The sequence below is a fragment of the Epinephelus moara genome, chromosome 18 (genome assembly GCF_006386435.1).
Source record: "Epinephelus moara isolate mb chromosome 18, YSFRI_EMoa_1.0, whole genome shotgun sequence".
NCBI lineage: Eukaryota > Metazoa > Chordata > Actinopteri > Perciformes > Serranidae > Epinephelus > Epinephelus moara.
This window is the reverse complement of record NC_065523.1, coordinates 20203005-20224001: the sequence shown is the minus strand read 5'-3', so window position 1 is coordinate 20224001 and position 20997 is coordinate 20203005. Positions and strand designations below refer to the sequence as shown.

Genomic DNA, 20997 nt, shown 5'->3' with positions numbered 1-20997 from the left:
GGACAAGTCTTCCTTTCATACAAAACTGCTGATCAGCAAAGATCAGGAAATACAATCAAATTGTGTATTTAAGCCAGTATGAATATTACTTGTATAAAAAATTAGGCTTCAGATCACATATCAATTATGAGTTATTCATTTGATCTAGGTCCAACAGACAGCGCATAAGAGATAGAGTGTTAAGGCAGTGGAGGATTACGGCACCTGGCATACCAGCACAGCACCACTTTATCCTCTTAAAACATTATTCAAAACTTGGATTGCTTTTTATGAAACACCCTTTTGACTCTTTTGACTTGAGGATCCTTATGGACTAAAAGAATATGAATAACTTTGAGAAATGGACACATAATTTGAGGTGTTCAACAACACGGTTTTATACATCCGCAAAGGGACTGGGCCTTTAATTGGGACTTGGTTTTTAATTGAAGTTTTACAGTATATTATTCTAGAAGACTACCAAAAGTCTAATTTGTATTTGCAATATTGATAATTTTATACCCTTAATAAATATTAGGGGTGCACGTTAATATTGGCACATCATCATTATCGGCCGATATTGTCTTTAAAATTAACTATTAGAATCAGCCAACATGCTTTTTCTTATTTTGCACAATGAATGAATATTACAGACATTGAAACGCATTTAATTTCATTTCTCCATCTGCTTGAGGGCCATCACGATAAGACTATGCATGCAAAATATGACATTAGTTCCACTACACAAGAGACATGATGACCACTGGTGGGGAAAAAGTTGATATATTGATATTTATATCAATTATCGGCCACTGCCTGCAAAAAAATCCAACATCGTGCTTCCCTAAAAAATATCAATACTTGGCGTTCTTGTATACATACAATATTGCCACCCAAAATATTGTGATACTTTGATGTATCAATTCCCCCTAACCCCAATTCTTAATTCTTTACATTTATTTGACATCTATATGCAATTGTTCAATTGCAGATTAAGATTTTACAGATCTATAATAACTATATAGAACATGATGTACTGTAATTAAACTACCCATTAGTATATAAAGTAGTGAAAATTAACTAAAGAGCAACTTCACACACCCTGAATATCTTGTTTTTTCTTGACCTCCAGTGGTTAACTACTCACCTTGCTGCAGTGACATTCAGGTGTACTGTAGTGTTACAGGTGCAACAAAGCAGGTACAAATTGGTCCACACCCAACCAGTGTGCAGCCCAGTCAGAGGTGAAACTTCCTGAAACTTTCAACCAGAGAGGCCAGCAAGACACTGCTCAGCTACTGCTGTTGAGTTACTCTATAATGCTGCTTACATAGTGATATGTTAGAAATTAAATTAGATTTGTTGGATACCTTTGTTGGACTTTTTCTTGTAAACATAAGAATAAGATAAGGATATGTCTTCCACCACTGGCTTTACAACCTTTTTATTTATTTTTACTAAACCTTTTGCATTTCAATCCTGTGTCTATTTCCCTGACAGTTCCTCTTGATATGAGGTCTAAATTCAGACCTGCGTAGAACATTGATCTTATGTAAGCTGGCAGCAGAGTGGTGATGTGTCTTGAACAAGTCATTGACTCCCCACCACCTCCATCAGTAGTGTTGGGCTGCCCTTGAGGACGGTTTACCACACTGTGAATGATATCATCAACGAATCATCAGTAGACTTGTATAATCAATTGCTACTATAGGCCTATCATTGTGTTGATATCATACCTTTCAAGCTATTTTGAGACACTGCATTATTATTTACAATGTAAATAGTGCACACAATTGTACAGTAAAACAGTACAGTCTCCCTTACTGTATCCACAGCATTGCTCTACCAACATTGGTATAGGCCTACTTAGGTCATGTATGAGTCACTACCTGGCACTTGGGACACTGGTGCCCATTGTCAGTGTGGTGCTGTAATGCTCTATAAAGTGGCATTGTGTTGCTCTGTCCTCTGCTGTAACAGACAGAAAGAAAAACATTCTACTGTTTACAGCAGATAAAAGCAAACGCCCGGGTCCTTCTATGCAGTTAATCTAGTTTCAGATAATGTGTCTTATGATTCATTGTGTACTCCAAGGCTCTCTGGTGGTTTCAATTCACTGTTCAAATGTCTTTGAAAATGTCTGTGGACGAACATTTAGTTCAAAGTGAAGGAGCACAGAATCTGAGCGATCTGAACAATGTCTCATGAATAAGGATTATTCTTTTTCCACTGTGGCTCGTCACATCCCACATTACAGGCTTACACGCAGAGACACAGACAAGTAGGCACACGGACATGCATTACAAACTTGTACATTCTGTTATCATGATAGGTGGTGGAAACTAGCTATGTCAGTGAATTCTTGTCCATTGTGATTCAGAGGAAGAGTAGCGGGGGCTTTGGGATCACTTGTGCTAAGACAGCTGGTTTGCTGTGCTCACTGTTAATCGAAGGACTAACAGGATTTTTATGTTGTAAATGAAAGTGTTTTTCTTTGTTCCTGGTACAGGGTAGTCGAGACAGGGAAGAGGAGATGGAAGATAGGAGGTGGTGGACCACACACACACACACAAACACACGCGCTCTTCTCAACAATATGGCACCACAAGCAAATGCACACACGCCCCCATTGTTCTATTGTTCTTCTCCACTCAGCAGAACCCCCAGTAGTGTTTACAGAAAGCAAAACAAAGATTTCCTTTTCAAAACTACTATACTTCTCCTCTCAAACACATTCAGTTGTAAGCTGATATCATAAAAATGTGAACACACACCCTTTCTCTCAGTAGAGGATTTGGAGAACCAAAATTTTATTGTATTTTACACTGACAGACAGAGAACAAGGTTATTGAAGGATATCAGGTATGAAATAATAAAATGAGTTCAGTTTTCCCCTAGTAGCCTCCTGCAGCTTTTCAGAGAAAAAAGCTTACTGGAATAACATTAAATATAAAATAATTACAAGGAGCTAAATCAAAAGGAGAGGAATCAGGTTTGGGGTGTATTTGTGGGACTTGAAGGCATTCGGACATTTTGGAAACTTAAACATAACCTTTGACTTGTGTGGCAGGTGCCCTGCGAGGACTGCTTTCTCCACTGCTGAAGGTGGGAGAGCCTGGGATGCCAGGGGGACTTGACCCAGCATAGAGCAGAGATCCCCCGATGAGGAGCAAAGCTGATGCCCCCCAGCCGATGTACAGGGCAGGGCCAAGCTCACGCTTGTGTGGAGCTGCCACATGTGGATCATAGAAATCCCTGATGATGGAGTGGGCAGTCCAACAGACGGGCACAAGGTAGAGGAACCCTGCAATGGCAAAAAGGGCACCAGAGATGCGAGCGATACGGGCCTTGACACTGTTTACACCAATGCACTTAGTGCACTTGACTCCTAGGACCCCCAGAGCCAGAGCCAGGCCACAGATCAGGATGGAGAACACAGTGAGGCCTCGGGCAGCCTGCATGTCACTGGGCAGGGCCAGCAAGCTGTCGTACACCTTACACTGGATCTGACCTGTGCTCTGCACAATGCAATTCATCCAAAGGCCTTCCCAAATGATCTGAGCTGTCACTATGTTGTTACCGATGAAGGCAGTGACTCGCCACAGGGGGATGGCACAGACTACCAACCCACCAACCCACCCAACAAGAGACAGGATTAGGCCCAGCAACTGCATGCCCGTGGTCGCCATGGTGAAAGGTGTCGTTTGAATCAGATGGATTTGTCACTGTTTGATCTCAGTCTCTGTTTGTTGCAGTGGGACAGCTTATAGTCCCACAAAGAAACGTGTCAGTCTACAGTACTGAAAATACTGTGCTCCACTGCAGGATCCTCGGTCTTCAGGTGATGATGTCGTTGAGTTCAGCTGAGTCACACAAGGACAGATATCCTGAAATTCAGAAGAGGACAAAAACAGAGCAAACTAAAATTTTGATTCATCATACAATTAGTGCTGCAAATCTCACAGGTTCTTACTACTTACGACAATGTGCATTAGCTCAGTTAAGTATGGACAGATGGAGCATATATTTATCATAAATATTTGGAAAAAGGCTGCAAGGCCCATGTTTAGTGGATTCCACTGAGCACCACAGAGAATAGCCGTCTTTGACACAGCTGTGGGTGTCGAGCTACGCCTTGCCTGGTGAGTGGATTATCTCAGAAAAACATGAGGAGACTCTGAACACAAGCATCTTTCATGAAGGCTTGTAGAGTGGGCCAGGAGGACCCATGTCATCTATTTATCACAGCTCTCAGAAGCCTCATTTTACCAATTCTGTGAATCAAACCCACACGGCACACTCAGTCGAGGGGTTGCTTTATGACAAGGACGGATGGAAAAATGTCAGAGGCAGAAGCTTAATCTACTGGGCCCCCTTTAGATGAACATGTAGCCAACAGATCCCGATCCTGGATGATTTACAGTAGATTTGATATGAATAAATGTCTGTTTTGTAAGTGGGCAGACAACAATGGATCGAATCATTGAAACCAGAATAATCATTCTGGCAGGCCCACAGTCTCCCACTGTTTCAAAAGATTGTGCATGAATTTATAAAGCCCCTGAAAGGCACAGAAGACCCCCAGACCCCAGATTAGGAGTCTGAGCATTATCTTTGGTACAACTATTGGCTCTCGCAATGAGGCGAGAGCGAACCTTAACCCTGCCTCCAACACTGAAACTACTTAAATACTATATTAAATTGTGAAACAGCTAAACATATTTTCAGTCCAATTAATTTTGACAGTTTTGGAAGTGTCACTAATGCACTACTAGGAGATAATACAATAGATATTTACCTCAAATGAAGTATATTGGATTCACGCTGCTCCCCTCGGTCCACAGGTTACTGTTACTGGTCCTTTGCTTGGTGTTGTGAATGGCAGCCCTCAGATATTCAGTTCAGTCCACAGGAAGGCTGCAGATCAGGGGAGGCTCTATCTCAGAGGTAAGGTGAACTGAAGGAGAGAGGGTCGATCAGCTCTGACACCCAGAACTGTACTGGAGATGGGGCTGCCCTCCGAGATGCCAGCGCAAGTCTGTGTGGCAGTGGGCAGAAGCATGCGCTTGTGTGCACGACCGTGTCGGTGTGTGAATGAGTGAATGTGTTCGAGTGTGTCTCCCAGTGCCTGGTGTACGAGCACAATGCCCTGCTGTTTCTCTGTGCCCTCCCTCCCTGTTCCTCGTCAACCTCTGTCCCAACTTCACAGCCTCTTGCATCCATCCAACTCAGCAACCCATTTTCTCTGCTTTTTTTGACTTTGACTCACTTGTTCATCTCTGAGAGTCTTTGCTTTTCTTCTCGGTCCTTTTCAATCTGTTTATGGGTTTCACTGAAGTTTTTCGAGTGTAGGGAGTCAGTCCTTTCACAACCTCTTGTTCACTGTTCTGACAGGCAGAATGTGGCTCATTGTAGTTTTTCATATGGATTTGTAATAGAATAAATATATTTCATATACAGGATTGGTGCAGAAAAGATCATCACAAGCATTATCATTGGAGATTTGCAAATATAAAAATAAAAGTATGATGTTTATATGCTGCAAAAGCTAGAAGAGATGATTAGGGGAGCAGCGTTTTTGCCGCCATGCAGGCGACCAGGACTGAAGAACGGATGAAGTCTGTCTGTAAATGCATCTGTGAAGGTGTGGATGTGGACTCCTGATTCTGCACAGTAGAAGGACACGCGGCCTTCTGTGTAGTCCAGGAACACGCCCACCCTCTTGGGTTTCTGCTCCAGAGCCAACAGCGTGACAGGAGAGGTGTTGGCAATGAACTGGCCTCCAGCCTTCAGGCTTAAAGTCCAGAAACCATTCGCAGGGCAGACAGTGAACTTGCCCTTCCTATTTATGGACTGTCTCGCAACACCCAGAGTCCACTCGATCTTCTCCCCGACTTCCACCTCCCAGTAGCACCTCCCACAGCTGAGACTTTCTTTGGCCAGTATGTTCGCCACACGGTCGAACCGCTTGGGGTTATCTGGTACCTCCTGAAGCTTGTCCGTGTGTCTCACCTGTTTTCTGTCATCTGAGACAGAGAGGGAGGGGTGGGCTGTCTTAGCGCTCAGGTTGACATCCACTGAGAAAGAGGGAGAAGGAGAAAGGTCAAGAATGGGTCAAACGGCATGGGTATCTTTAGTACTAAGGGTCTGGAAGTACATTACTGGGGATCAGGAAGTTGGGTTAAATCTTATATTTCTTGCCCAGTCATCAGAAGAAAATGTTGGCATTGAATGTTTCTACAAACCTCATATATGTTATATTTTAAGTTTCTAAAGTTATGTAGTATATGAGCTGACTGTCATCAGGAGGTGTAGGGAATGGTGGATGGTGTGACACCAAGGTGAGACATGTACAATGCCTACATTTTTTTCTGGTGCTAAGGTTGATATTTCAATTTCTTGCATTTTTTCTGTTGCATTATCAATGCTTTATTTGGATCTCCCCACTCTAATAACTTGTGTCCAGTCCCTTATATTTGTGTCTGTGTAGACAAAGTCTTACCTGTGTATTTCTCTATTCTCTTGAGTTCTGTCAAAGAAGAGTCAAAGGGAGAAGAAAGGTCATTGAAATTATAGCAGAATGCTCATTTAATACGCACGATAAAAGCTGCGTTACTCACCAGCTTTGGAGAGCCTGTTGACTTCTACTTTTATCTTCTCCATGATGTCTGTCAGTGCTCGTCTGGTGACCCCAATACAAGGGTCAGTTTCTGCTGTAACCTTGGACCAGTCCTTCATCTCAGAGGGGCACATTTTTGGAAACATGCTCTGCATGACATGAACAAAGATATTACTGATGGTAGCCATTCACCATTATCATTATATCATATGCAGAAGGTAGAGGTGCTCACCACGGTAACTTGCTTGGTATCGTCACTTTGATCGCTGTGTACAGGAATCAGCAGATCAGGTTCAGTGGTCTCCTTCTTCAGCTCCCGGATCTCCTGTTCGATCTCTTTCACCAGCGTTTCTATTCTCTTCGCCTCTTCTCTCTGTCTCACCTCAATTGCATCAACAACTGCTTTGTGACTCTTCTCCATGGCATGTACGAGGGCAGAGAAGACCTTCTGGCTCTCTCGCACCTCTCTGAGGTAGGAGCTCTGATGGGACACCATCATGTATCATCATTCAAAGACATACATAAAGAGACTTAAATGATGTAGAGGTATTCAACGCACCTTTTGGAGCTCGAGAGCATATTTAAACCTTTCTATCTTCTGCAGCCTTTCCTGAATCATTTGCTCAACATCTATAACCTGCAACGGTGACATACACAAATATATTAGATGCACTGATAATCAGATCGCTCATGACCGAATAACTGACAATGCAATAAAGTACCGTTTCCTCATCAGGTGGTTTCTGTGGTCGATTCTTCCTGTAGTTGTCTGAGATGTCTGCCAGAATGTGGTTGACACTGAGGTCCGGCTTGTCAGCAAACAGTCTCCTACAGTGGGGGCAGTATTTGGACTGGTGTCGTGTCCAGTAGTGGGAGAGACAGGACAAGCAGAAGCTGTGTCCACATGGTACGGTCACTGGGCTTGTGAAGATGTCTCTACACAGAGGACACAAAAAGTGCTTCTCGGGAAGGAGGCCAATTGTAGAGGTCATGCTCTGAAAATGACAGTGACATGATCAATGTCAGCAAAGTTTGAGGACATTTCTTTTAGTTTGTTTGTTTGTCAAAAGCCTTTTGACAAATGTACTATTTGAAATGGCACTAGGTAGGCAGTTAGGTAGACAACTAGATACTGTTTACAAGCCAGAAAAGTTGGAAAACATTGGTTTAATCTTTTACAATTTGTTGTCTTTTAGAAGTTCTGCAAATTTAATAAAAGAGATGTAGCATCAAATCATCTTAAACTCGAAGTACTGTCCACTCACTGCTTAAAAAAGGAGCATTTACTCTGAAATGTGAGAGCACAGCTATTTTCAGCTCAGATAAGCAGCACAAATGGGACGTCATGTTCTCAGGGCAGAATGGCACTCCTCTCATATTATGTAATGATAGTAAAAAGGACAGGAAATTCTTCTTTATGTCTAGGAACAATTATGTCTATCCCTCTCTTTATTTTCTACCGCAAAGTCTTCTTGTTGGCATTGTCACAGGCGCTTCTGTTTCTCAGGAATTTCTTTTTGATCAGCGACCGGTGTACTACCAGAGAACGGAAGCAGCTCAGTGAAATATATGATGTAAAGTATGTGGTCAAACAGGTAGCACCCAAACTGTTACGTTACTAGGGAGCTACAGAACAACTCAACACAATACAACAACTTCTGAAATGTTACGTTTTGTCCTGAGCACATCGTACTCTGACATTTACGCTGGGAAACACTCTCAGATTATGCAACGTGTCTGTGAATGATTTTATGGTCTAAATTCACAGTCAGGAAATAGGCAGCTTTTCCAGGAATAAAACAGAAACTATGGTAAAACCATTCACCGAGCAGAGTGTGGGCTTACCTTTTCAAGTTTTTCTTGTCCAGGTAAAACTGCTTCTGGTCTGCACTGATTCTGTTCACAGTTTCAGGTATGAAATACAACGTAAAGACTGCTAATGGTGTCCACTGAACAGGTGCACTGAGGTGAGTGTGTTGTCTAGGAAAGAGGCAGTGCTTTAGACAATGGCACTCTCAGTTGAAACTCCACCCTGAATGTTATCTGAGCTACTCTTCAACTAACCTACAGCGAGGCGCCAGGGAATGTTGGAAGTCAAATAAAATGTTGCTTAAGAGCAAACTCCCACATGTGATGACACAAATCACAACTCCATTTATTGAAAACTGAAATGGAAACCAAGCAGGTAGGAACCTATTACTACAACAATGAGACAGTCTATGTAGAAAACAAGTTCAGTTTACTCATCAGAGAGGTAAAGGTCAAAATACGAGGTAATGGGCCACTCAGGCAACAAATCTGATGAGGGGAAAGCAGGCAGAGAAGGCATGGTCCGAGAATTAAGATTAAACACAGGGAGATTAGGCTGAACAGGAGGCAGAAACCACTGGATAGCTAAGCAGCAAAATACTTAACAACCTGGCAAAAGAGCAGTGAAATGGGACCAGGTGAGGGGAATGAGGATGAAGAAAAAGGACTTCTCTCATTTCTCTATTTTGTGCCTCCTCAACTCCTCTCCCCTCCACCCTCCTGCCTTTGACCTGGAAATTGATATCAGTGCGCCATCTTGAAGAATGTCTCAAATGTCAAATGTCTTTCATTATGCTAACTTATGCTTCTTTGCCTCCTTCCATGACCTGGAAATTGTTCCCATTCATGAAGGATCTTCCAATCCCTTAAATGCACCTTGAGGAGACAAGGAGAGAGGACAGAGGAGGCTTCTGGAGGAGCTTAGAGCTAAGGCTCCTCCGTCTTTGCACCTCTTCCTCTCCTCCTCCACTTGCATCTCCAATGGGAAGGACTAAGAAACAAGGAAAGGAAGCGAGCATGATGAATTGCACCCCTAAAATACACTTTGAGGAAAGAGGAGGCTTGCTGGAGGAGCTATGAGTGAGGATGCACAGGTGTGTCTTTTGCAGGAGTCTTTTTGGCACCCCTGATGTATAAAAGAGGTGAGATAGACAGCTGGGATATACAAACCACAGTCAATTGAAATAAATGTATAAATTGTCAAAAACACTGGTATGCTTATATTTGACAGAGGTCATGAAATACTGCAGTGGGCCACAACAGAAAATGATAGATGCCTGTTGCGTCGACTCTTTCCTCGTGTCTCTGCCTTGCCTCCTCCACTTGCATCTCAGGTGGGAGGGATGATGATACAAGGAGAGGAGGTGAGGAAAGTAATCGAGGATGTACAAACTGAGCAATGAGAAGAGGGGGAAGAATCTTAAATGACAGGAGAGTTTGTGAAATGGCAAAAAAACCCAAACAGATAAGAACATGATTAATTGTTGGTTGTTTTCATGACACAAAATACAAATTCACAGTTTAAATCAGCCATGAGGTTTATATTGTTGACCATTAGTAATCCCCTTGAGCTGCAGAGGGCACAACAAGTCAAGTTTCAGTTTCAGCCGAGAGGGTGTTGTACATTTCCTTATCTGCTTTGGTATCAAGTCTGCCTGAAAGCTACATAAGCAAGTTAGATACAAAGAGCACATGATATTTTATTGAAAAACACGTCATAATAAGTCAATACCTCGCTGTCATGGACGAGGAGTTGCAAAGAAGCGATTAATGAAGATTGAGTTAAAGTTGAGTCTGGCAGGAGGAGCCACTCTGCCCTCCATATGCTCTATCGCTACCTGTGCCGTTCCCCCTGCGGATCCACCTACTGCCCCACCTATGATCCCATACAGAACCATCCCCCCTGGCCCCTCTATGGAACCAAACAGTGCGCCCATGACAGCTCCCACAACTAAACCCGTCCCCAGTCCTCGTGCCAGGGAGGTTCTGAGCCACCCGTTGTCCATCTCTGCCTTGGCTCTGATCTCAGCGCCAACACTGGCTGTGTAGGCGTCCCTCTGATGATACAACTCCTCCGCTATGTACTGCTTCTCCATTTCCGTCCATGCCTTTTCTATCTCTGCTGTCCTCTGCTTCCTGAGCCTCTTCTCCTCCTTCTTCACAGCTAACTCTGCCTTCTGGAAAGTTCTGCTGGAGAAGAAGCCCCCTCCTAAAGAGGCCACCATCCTCTCTATCTTCTGCAGCAGCGCTCTGTCCCCGCTGCGGTCTCTCCAGTTCTTGCTGAAAAAGTGAAAGCATCCACCGTACTTCTCGATCAGTTCTCTCAGGTGCCAGTCAGTCTTTTGCACCTTGTCTTCCAGGGCGGCTCCCTCCAGGTTTCCCTCATAAGCCAGGAGGACCATGCAGTGCTTCAAACAGTGTCTCCCAAAGCGTTTCCTCATCAGTTTGGGGGCTCTCATATCATTGGGGGAGATTTTCTCCAAGTCAAAGGCAACAAGAAAGGCATGGGGGCCGGGAATACACAAGCATTTAGACCTTCTCAGCTCATTCTTCCTTTTAGCTCGAGATATATCCTTGTCATAGATGTTTGGTCCATTGACCACAGCCACTCGTCTACCAGCTAGCTCTCCAGTGTTCTTCTTGCTGTCAGAAATACCGGTGATGTCCTTAGAAAACTCCTCTCTCCCAAGTATGGCATTTGTTAGAAGGAATTGTGGAGGTCCACTGCTACCCACCACCATAAGCCTCAATTCTGTAAGAGACCCTGCGAAAAGTGCAAAAAGTATCATGTGCATTTGCTCACACTTATAACTGTTACTGTATGTCTAGTTTCTACATTGTCTTTCTTTGAAAAAAAAAATGCTTTTAAGTGCATCAAATTCATATGTAATATTTTTTACAAGAGGCTGGAAGATGAGGGGAATAAACAGATCATGGAGAATAACTCCTTGCTAACACAAGTGACTCATACGAGGCTGAATCCCAACTGACAGTACTGCCAATACAGTTTTAAGACTATGATGGTTCTGTGAGGCTAAGCTTTGAGCTAAGTGCTAGGGTTGGCATGCTGACGTGCTTAGAATGATAACACACTGATGTTAGGCAGGTATAAAGCTTGCCATGATCACCATGCTACACAGTAAATTAGCCCAATTTTAATACTAGACTCCTTTTCTAACCGTAGCCTCTTCGGAGATGGGAACAGTTTGGTAACATAAGTCTCCCACTGTAAACCTGACTTCTTGTTTTCTCTCTTAAACTTAATCTGTTTGAAATGTCAATAATTTGTTGTTATGGACCTCTTTCCTATTCTTAACCTGAATGGCAATACTGAATTACTATTGATTTTCTAAATCTTAAATGTTTAAAAATTGTTTTCCTCTTTTTTTTCATCTGTTTTTATTTATTTATTTTTATTTTTTTTTTAGAGCTGAAATATGTTGGGGGAGTTTTCCACACAAAAAAAGTCATTATCCAGACTAAGTTCCATGCCAGTGCAGTTAAATCACTTTCAAAGTCATGATTATGGTCTCCTAACCTAACCCAAGCAAACACAGAGTATCCATTATGTAATACATAGAGCTCGGGAACAGAAGAATGCCCCATCAAATTTCACTGCAATCCATACACAGTCAACTTCATGGCGGCATTACGGAAAGACAAGGGATCACCAAAGTCATTAGAATTTTCCCTCTGGATACCATGAATATCTGTACAATATATGTCAATCTATCGAACATATGTTGAGATATTTCAATTTGGATCAAAGTGGTGGTGAACTGACCAACCGGCGGACCAACATTACCATGCCAGAATTATTTCAGCTCATAAATGCTGCTAAGTGACATGCAAACTGATATGACCCCACTTTTACAGCTTTACAACTTGAGTCTATGTCATATTTGTTAACCTCCTGTTACCCCATGTAGTCAGTCAGTGAGCTTACCTTTCTTTCTCTTATCCATTTGGCAGATTTCCAGCAAAGATACACTCTTTTGATCTGGATTATCACAAAGTTATCCAGCTTCTGTGTGGACTTAAGCCATCACCATAACTGTTGCATGCATTCAGTATAAACCAATCGCTCTGTCTCTATCACTCTCTGCTGAGGGTAATTGGTGCCAGATTTAATATTAAGTGGAAAATGTCCCCGGGGTTGGAGGCTGGCAGTGAGCACATTCACATTTATTGACATTGTTAATGAAATATTTAGATTAAGTACATAACGACCTGCTGTGTTTTGTACTTTGGTAAAAGTGTGAAGGATGAGAGGAGGTGAGAAGATTTATTCATTTTTTTTGTGGCTGATGTGGTGGCTCTTTTATTTATTTACTCACTGCCACACGTCATATATTTGATTTGTATAACCATTATCATCACATCAAACTCTCCAGCGTCAAACAGCGATGGTCAGAGGTAATTATTTGAACATGACAAACTGTAACTGAGGAGTTGTTTGTCCTATAACAAAGCTGAGTTGAACTCAAAATGATGAGGAGATTTAATGAACTGTAACCCTAATGATAAAATAATTTCATAACCATTCAAACTGCGCTGATTTTTGCTTCCTCTGTTAAAATTAACACAGATTTTGTGTGTGACCCCACAAGGTCATCTCACTGTCAGTCCACCAGAATCAGAGAAATCAATAGCTCATTAAATTAGTTTGATCCTGTGTGAACAGAGCATGAATTTGTTTTCTAGATATAAGCTAGTGTCTTTCATGGGTTGTGACTGCAACAACAAATGATAGTATTTACAAAAACCTGCACACCAGCCTCATGCAATAAAATATGTTCATGTCATGTTCATCATGTGATGTTTGCGTATATTTAGTACAAGTGATACTTAAGGTTTTTGGGTAATTCTGCGTAAGACATTCCTTAATTCCTAACAATCTTCATACAAACTGACGTAGCAGCTTAACAGGCTTTTACTTTTAGAAGCCAAGAAGATAAGATTTCATTGGTAACTTACAAAGCCCTGAGAGGCCTTGTTCTAAGTTATGTAACAGATCTTTTATAGCCCTACATTCCTTCTCACACCCAGAGATCCTCAGATGCACCTTTCCTTGCTGTTCCCAGGTCTAGATTAACTCACAAAGGTGTTAGAGCCTTTGCAGTCAGAGCTGCTCAACTTTGGATAAACCTGCCCAGTGAGAGCAGGGCTGCAAACTACTCGTTTAAATTGATTTTAACTGTTTTATTATTGCATGTTTCACTCTATCATGTGTTTTCTGTTTGTATTGCTTTTATCTTGTTTCTATCTATCTATCTATCTATCTATCTATCTATCTATCTATCTATCTATCTTCAAAAGTATTTAATGGGTAGGCCTTACACCAGTGAAACAGCGCCCCTGTGTGGTCAAACTGTGTTACACACGAAGAGGAAATCACATTGTATGTATTTCCTGTTAGGGGTGACGTCACAGCTACCAGGAAGCGATGTGTAAACAGGACGAAATGACTTTACGCTACTTTGTAGTAACTTCGGCCACATTATTGACACTTAGATATAAGCTATATCTTTATAATGGAGCCTCGAGACTCGTGTAGCTGCTTCACGTGACCATGTGTTGAAGTGAAGGACAACTTTCAGACAGACACCAGCATGATCAAACACACGCTCCATGCCTGCAGACGTGCCCTCTCTCCCGGGCTGCGCTGCTTCTCTCAGACTTCCGGCGGCGAAATAATTGAGGATTTATTTGAGCGGACAGGCTCTGCACATCTCACGAAGCAGGCGTCTCTCTACGTGCACGTGAGCTGGCTTTGGTCAATGGATCTGATTAAATATTTCAATGCAGAGAATATGCATACCCATGCACTGACTGACATAAATCTTTTTTCAGTCTAATGCAAATACTGTCATGTCTAGAAAGTTTGCCCAAATCATGTCAAAGTCACCTTCCTCATCTCTTCTTCTGCAGTGGCCCTACTGTCTCAGACGGTGCTCCTACTGCAATTTTAACAAGTATATACCCAGAGAGAACAATGACCACATGATGACTGAGTGCCTTCAGAGGGAGACTGAGACACTGCTGCAGCTCAGTCAGGTGTCCTGGTATGTTCATTCATTAGACCTTCACATGATCTCTGCTCACAACACATGCCATCACCCACACTTAATTTTGAATTATCCCCGCAGCATTACCTCAGTGTTTTTTGGTGGTGGGACTCCAAGCCTGGCTCCACCCTCAACCATTGCTGCAGTCCTTGAAACTGTTTCCAGGCGGGCGCATCTCTCGGATAAAGCTGAGGTCACGCTCGAGGTCAACCCTACTCCTGTTGGAAAGTCAAAGTTAGAGGACTATTGGCGTGCAGGGGTGAACCGATTCTCCATCGGCGTCCAGGTGAATATATAATCTACAGAAGACTAATTAGATTGTGAACTGTGCACATATATCACTTTTTCAATCTTCCAGTCTTTGCAGGATGAGGATTTGAAAGTTCTGGGAAGAGACCACAGCTCCCATCAGGCTTTGCAAACTGTAGAAGAGGCCAGGAGGCTGTGCCCCGGGAGGGTGTCGGTGGATGTCATGTTCGGGCGACCCAACCAGAGCGTTGAATCCTGGGAGAATGAGCTGTGCGAGCTGTTGAGAGTGTCCGATGACCACGTGTCTCTGTACCAGCTGACCTTGGAGCGAGGCACCCAGCTGTTTAAACAGGTGCAAGCAGGAAAGGTGACAATGCCCGCTGAAGAGGTGACAGCAGAGATGTATCAGTGCGCCAGGAGGATTCTCCACCAGCATGGCTTCCTGCAGTATGAGGTGTCTAACTTTGCAAGAAATGTAAGTCCTCACTGATGTCCTCCGCACTTATGAAGACGTTGATTATTTTATAAAGATTACAGAGAAGTTTATCACTTGAAAACCTGTGGAATACTAGAGACAAAATGCTTTATAAAAGGAATAAAAACACATTACAGCATGTAAGACACAATATGAAAAATAACTTTACATAATATTAATATAAAGGTATAGAGAATATCAGTAAAAATCAAGTGGCTTGCAAGAAGGTTGAAAAATGAAGCCAATGTGCAAGTGCTAAAAGCTGCAATTCCTCGAATGGCCACTAGAGGCTAGCCTAAAAACTGAGTCAATCCCCATTGATACCCATGTTAAAAGCCTGGTACAAAAAAAAATGTTTTGGTCCCAATAGCTAATTTCCTTGTTTGTGACAACGGTTCAGGGGTGAATTTTTTTATTTTATCAGTTAGATAGCAATAACATAGACGAACATCTCAGACAAAGTCAGGATATGCTTTATGATAGAAATATGGTTTTAGGAGGGATTTAAACAAAGCCAGTGACTCAGACAGCCTTATATCCTCGAACAGGTCATTCCAGAGCCTCGGGGCCCTGGTGGCAAAAGTTCTGTCCCCTTTGGTCTTCAGTCTGGACTCTGGGACAAGCAGGAGACCTCTGCCAGAGGATCTCAAACTACGTAAAGGTTCATAAGAGACTAACAGTTCTGAAATGTAATCTGGAGCCAGGCCATGAAGAGCCTTAAAAGTAATCAATATGATTTTAAAGTGAATCCTAGAACAAACAGGGAGTCAATGTAAAGAGGCTAAAACTGGTGTGATGAGGTCGTACTTCTTGGTTTCGGTTAAAAGTCTTGCGGCCGAGTTAAAAGGGACATTGCTTGTGAAACAGTTTGTTTTTTAAACCGTCTTTGCAGTGTCAGTTTGCATGATAAACACATGGGAAAGACTGAGATATTGCACCCAGAGATGTTTGTTTGAGTTAGTGCTATCAGTAGAAAACAAAGCCTGTACAAAAAGAATGGATGTAGCCACCCTGACGTCACCCATTGGTTTGTCGACTCACGTTTTGAGTCTGGCATTTTGGCCGTCGCCATCTTGATTTTTTTGGAGCCAGAAGTGACCATATTTGGACACAAGGGTGGAGCTGTAGAGAAGTGAGGGGTAGATCTGACTCACAAGCCCTTTGTAGATAGGAATTGTGCAAATTTGCAAGAAAGCCCAATCAGTCTTCTTTCAGCATTGACAGTATAAATACAAAATTGGGGAGTGCAGCAAAATGCCGCCTGCCTACTTTTGTTTACACAGAATACGCCTTTTTCGGGGCAATGGGGGGCGTGAGCAAGTAACAAAACGTGTAGCTCAGCGTGTAACGTAAACAGTGACGTGGGAGGGAAGCCGCGGAGTCAGAACTAGTCAGTCCATTGGCGATTCTCTCATAAGTCGGCCTGTTCTTCAACGTCCCCGTCATCTGACGGTTAATGGCCTCTGCGTTTGCGAGGGCAAGGAGGGCGTGCAATTCCTTGTCTCCCCAGTTGCTCATCTTTACTGTAGTGTCTGTCAGATTTGCATTTCCCTCTCGCTACTAGCTGCTCACTAATTCCTGCTATCAGCTGTTTCCTGTTTGTCCACCACCAGTGGCCAATAAGTCTACCCTACGAGGCGGAAAATTGGGCACCTCGGATCAACTCGCCATTCCTCCCCTATGTGTTTAAACACTTGCAGCTTGCCAGCAAAACGGCCCAACATTCGCGGAAAATCTGGCAGTGTAAAAGGGGCTAGAGACTGTATCAACACCTTGCAGAGAGCCTGTCACTCAAGCAGTCCTTTCTTTGTGTAACTTTAGGCTTTAATTAAATATAAACGTGGGAGTTACATATAAATTAACTCCCTTGTATGTTTTTTATGCTATTATTAAACTATAGAGACCAAAACTTTTTTGTACCCGGCTGTAAACATGTTTATTTCTGCTATAAAGTTGGGCATTTTAACATGGGTGTTAATGGGGGTGGAATCCCTTTTGGAGCCAGCCTCAAGTGGCTATTTTAGGAACTGCAGTTTTTTAGCACTTTTGCTTTGGTTTCATTTTTTAGCACTGGAGGTTGTCGCTTGGTAGAAAGCAACAATTTCTCTTTTTTTATTGGTGTCTCAGGTTTAGTTCACTTTGTTCAGTAAAGGAATGCTTAAATATATCTGTGTGTATATCTAATATCTGTTTATATCACAAGTGGTATCGTTATCATGATATTCACTGTTATCACATATTCTCCTCATGTCGTACAGCCCTATTTCTGACTGTTATCCAGCTCTAGTTTCTGATGAAGTGCCTTCATCACTCCATCAACAAGGCAGATGTCTGCTCTGTTGCGCACCATACTGCCTCATGAATTTGTCTGAGAAGAACAATCACGACAACACAGTAACACCTCACTTTGTGCTATGTAGAACGCAGTGAGTCATCACAATACGAGTTACTGGAAGGGAAGACAGTACATCGGTGTCGGCCCAGGTCAGCTGTTATTATTTATTGAAGGCAGTGATTAATGAAAAGTGTTCTTGTGGCAAAGTTAACATGTTTGTGTGTGACAGGAGCACATGGACGGTTTGTTCCTGTGGGGGAGGGAGGTGTCATCCGGGAGGCGCGGACCCAGACCCTGGAGCCTGACGTTTGGATTCGTGAAGTCCAGCAGAGGGGACATGGGACACGGAGGCGGATTCGCCTCAGCCATCTTGAACTGTGAGCAGTTGCACTTACAGGCAGCACTGTTGTATCTTGCAATGAGTAAAATTACACAATGTGAGAAACATGGTGTTGGAGGTCGCTGTACATGTGCTTGTTTTCCAGACACGCTGTCCTTGTGAAAGGCTATTATCAGACTCGTCCCTTCACTCAGTGTGTCCTGTCCTTGTCATTATCAACATCTAGTCACTGTTCTCATGAAAGCTGTTTCTTTGGTAGATTGGAGGAGGTGTTGGTGATGGGAATGAGAATGACCCAGGGCATTCATCACAAGGTGAACCCTTTATTTCTACATGAAAAACACTACTATAGAAAAAATTCTATTCAGCGTGATCGTCTTATTTGTTCAATGTTCAGCACATCTCAAGGTCATTTTCTGGTATTTAACAGCACTGGGAGCTGTTTAGTCCTCAGCTGGGCCTCCATGATGTCTTTGGAACATCCAGCGATGTCCAAGAGTTGCTACAGAGCGGACAACTCATTCTTGATGACAGGTGACTCATGACTATCATTAACAATACTTGAATTTAAAGTTTTACATTTACACTGGTGCGAAAGAGATTGCCCACCTCACTTGTTTAGGGCTGCAGCGATTCTTTTCATTTAGGACAAAAGTTCTGGTTATTTTTTCTCAATTAATCGTTTTGATAGAAAATAATTCCCCACATCCGAAGGCTGATGTATTCATATAGCTTGTTTTACTTGACCAACAGTCAAACATATTCACTTAAATTGTAATTTAGGACAAAGAAATGCATCAAATCGTCACATTTGAGCAGCTGAAACCAGGGAATGTTTGGCATTCTTGCTAATCGATTAATCAACTAATCATCGCAGCTCTACACTGAATCTCTTATCCATGTTTTTTCTTCTTTCCATATTATCAGAGGCCTGCGATGCTCCTGGGATGGACTGGCCTTACTGGACAGCATGCTGCCAGCTCTGCTGGTGGAGCTGGAAAGACAAATCAGTCAGAGGCTACACAGGGACCACCACTGTGCTGATGGACAAACAAAGAGGACTTCCAACCCACGATGACAGTAATGTTGATAGAGCGGATAACTTCAGCAAAAGTTTGTGGGTTACACTGACAGGACATGTGAAAAATCCTTAAAACAGGCAGATTCATAGGTCAAGTCTGACTTATTTATTATTTATGTTTAATATTGAGATAGCTTGGATCTTTTGAAGTGTGGTTGTATGAGGTACTTGGCCATAGTCAGCGTATTATATAAAGAAAATGTTGCTCAGCAGGCCCCCAGTTTAGACAAGCAAGTAGAAGTACCATCAAAGAAGCTAAATAATTTACTGTTGTGGATGGGGGCAGCAGCAAAACATATTTAAGCCACATAAATAAGGCTCACCTACTGTGATGAGCACATAGATGGGCAACTGAAGCCATTAACAGCTTTCTTGTCAAGACCTGTCTGATTCGGATAATGCAGTGAAAATATTCTGAATATAGCATACACATAAACTTTTATTGATTCTTTGAAGTGGGCCTTTTTTAGCGGCTAAAATAAGTCTTGTTGCCAACCCTGTCCACAGCAGTGCATTGCCTAGCTTCTGTGTTGGTACACCTGCCTGCTTCTCCAAATCGGGGATATGCAAGCCACCATCTACTGCATATATAATACACTGACTATGAATAAGTACCTCATAAAACCCCACTTTTAAAGACTGGAACTATACCTTAAAGCTCTCTTAAGGCTCTGGAGCTGCATGTGGCTCTTTAGCCCCTCTCCAATGGCTCCCTGTGGCTTTGACAAAAAAAAATTATATGGAAATGAATAACAGTTATTTATTTAACATTTTAATTTGTGTGTGTCAGTGCTTCAAGCCTACAAAAATTCTTATATTCCTCAACTGTAAAAATGTGAAGCCTCTATACCAAATAAAATTGTTTTAACATTTCAGCAGCTAAAATGTGCGTACACATTTTCCTTGAAATTTTGCTGAACCTCAATAGCAGTGGCTAGCCTTGAGTCTCTCAAATCCAAAACAGTAAAAGTCTCTGAATACAATAGAGAATTTAGTAGTGCCTGGAAAGATTTGTTTGCTTTCACTGCCAGCTCTGCAGACTTAAAGTACCAAACAATCATAAATAGTGCCCTGCAGAGTGGCCACCTTATGGTAAACATGAATGAATGCTCATTTAGACTATAAGTATAGGCTAATTTATACTTGATAGGCTGTTCTACCTTCATTAAAAGCCTTTAATATGTTTTGCGGCTCCACTCAGATTTTTTTAAATGATTATTTTCGGTCAAAAATGGCTCTTTTGATAGTAAAGGTTGCTGACCTCTGTCTTAAAGGCTTTGCCATTTTTCACATTGTATTGAGTTTTTCCTCCTCTGTGTTACGCTGCTGTATAGATGACATGTACAGAGAAATAAAACAGGCCCCACGGGCTTTTATATTATATTGACTCTGTATCATACTGTAATAACTGCCATCACTCTTGTTTGGATGAGAACATAATGTATTCTATTTTTAAAAGCCTCCCAGTACTGTCACGCAGTTATTGTTTGTGCGACATTTCTCATTAAGGTATTGTACTGCCATCCAAACATAATTATTGTTCTCCCAGTACACAGGAAATTGCGTCTCCTTCTTTAGATACACCCCAACTCCCTTTGGGTGCATAAAGATAATAATTGAGGCTTACAAATAGGTACATTTCACACAATACTTTGTCAGCAATTTGTTAATATCGTAATTATTTCCTTTGAACTTTCCCGGGATAATCTGGGACTACAATTATGGAGGAGAGAGAGATGATCAGTTGTGTTTGAAGCAAAATCCTCTGGCAATCTAACACTGATTATAAACTCAACAAAGTAAAGGTAAATAACAGTCTCAGAACTTTGTAATGTGGCACTGGGTATAGGAAATTTATACTGTAGAGATATATAGATATAGATTTTTTAAAGACATTATGGACCATAAAAATAAAGTGTAACCAGATTTTTCTCCCTGATTGTTAGTGACAGTTTGTTGTGGATTCAGTCAGTGTATGTTTACAGCCAGAGAGCTTCATGAACATGCACAAATGTGGCTGTACAGCCTGACGTAACTGCATC

General features: G+C 42.2%; 4 protein-coding genes across 5 annotated transcripts; 1 reads left to right on the top strand and 3 right to left on the bottom strand.

The window, feature by feature from the left end:
* Positions 1 to 2755: 2755 nt before the first annotated feature.
* On the bottom strand, positions 2756 to 3675 carry cldnk (claudin k). The gene has a single exon (XM_050069833.1). The coding sequence runs from the start codon at positions 3666 to 3668 to the stop codon at positions 3021 to 3023; it is 648 nt and encodes a 215-aa protein (XP_049925790.1). The 5' UTR covers positions 3669 to 3675; the 3' UTR covers positions 2756 to 3020.
* A 1835-nt stretch (positions 3676 to 5510) lies between these two features.
* btr02 (bloodthirsty-related gene family, member 2) lies at positions 5511 to 8580 on the bottom strand. The gene is made up of 7 exons (XM_050069832.1): positions 8444 to 8580; positions 7321 to 7593; positions 7158 to 7235; positions 6831 to 7079; positions 6600 to 6747; positions 6482 to 6508; positions 5511 to 6056 (listed from the first exon to the last, which is right to left on the bottom strand). Exons 2-7 carry the CDS (start codon positions 7588 to 7590, stop codon positions 5512 to 5514), a joined length of 1317 nt encoding a protein of 438 aa, XP_049925789.1. The 5' UTR covers positions 7591 to 7593; positions 8444 to 8580; the 3' UTR covers position 5511.
* A 1566-nt stretch (positions 8581 to 10146) lies between these two features.
* LOC126406145 (GTPase IMAP family member 9-like) lies at positions 10147 to 12372 on the bottom strand. The gene is made up of 2 exons (XM_050070324.1): positions 12354 to 12372; positions 10147 to 11171 (listed from the first exon to the last, which is right to left on the bottom strand). Exons 1-2 carry the CDS (start codon positions 12370 to 12372, stop codon positions 10147 to 10149), a joined length of 1044 nt encoding a protein of 347 aa, XP_049926281.1.
* A 1461-nt stretch (positions 12373 to 13833) lies between these two features.
* Positions 13834 to 20490, top strand: rsad1 (radical S-adenosyl methionine domain containing 1). 2 transcript variants are annotated; one of them, XM_050068930.1, is made up of 9 exons: positions 13834 to 14169; positions 14339 to 14472; positions 14557 to 14761; positions 14834 to 15199; positions 17620 to 17683; positions 17764 to 17911; positions 18020 to 18188; positions 18305 to 18408; positions 18802 to 20490. In XM_050068930.1, exons 1-9 carry the CDS (start codon positions 14020 to 14022, stop codon positions 18950 to 18952), a joined length of 1491 nt encoding a protein of 496 aa, XP_049924887.1. In that variant the 5' UTR covers positions 13834 to 14019; the 3' UTR covers positions 18953 to 20490. The 2 variants fall into 2 exon arrangements, with proteins under 2 accessions (XP_049924887.1, XP_049924888.1); XM_050068931.1 differs by having other exon boundaries at positions 18134 to 18188; positions 18802 to 20477.
* The last annotated feature ends 507 nt before the right edge of the window (positions 20491 to 20997 follow it).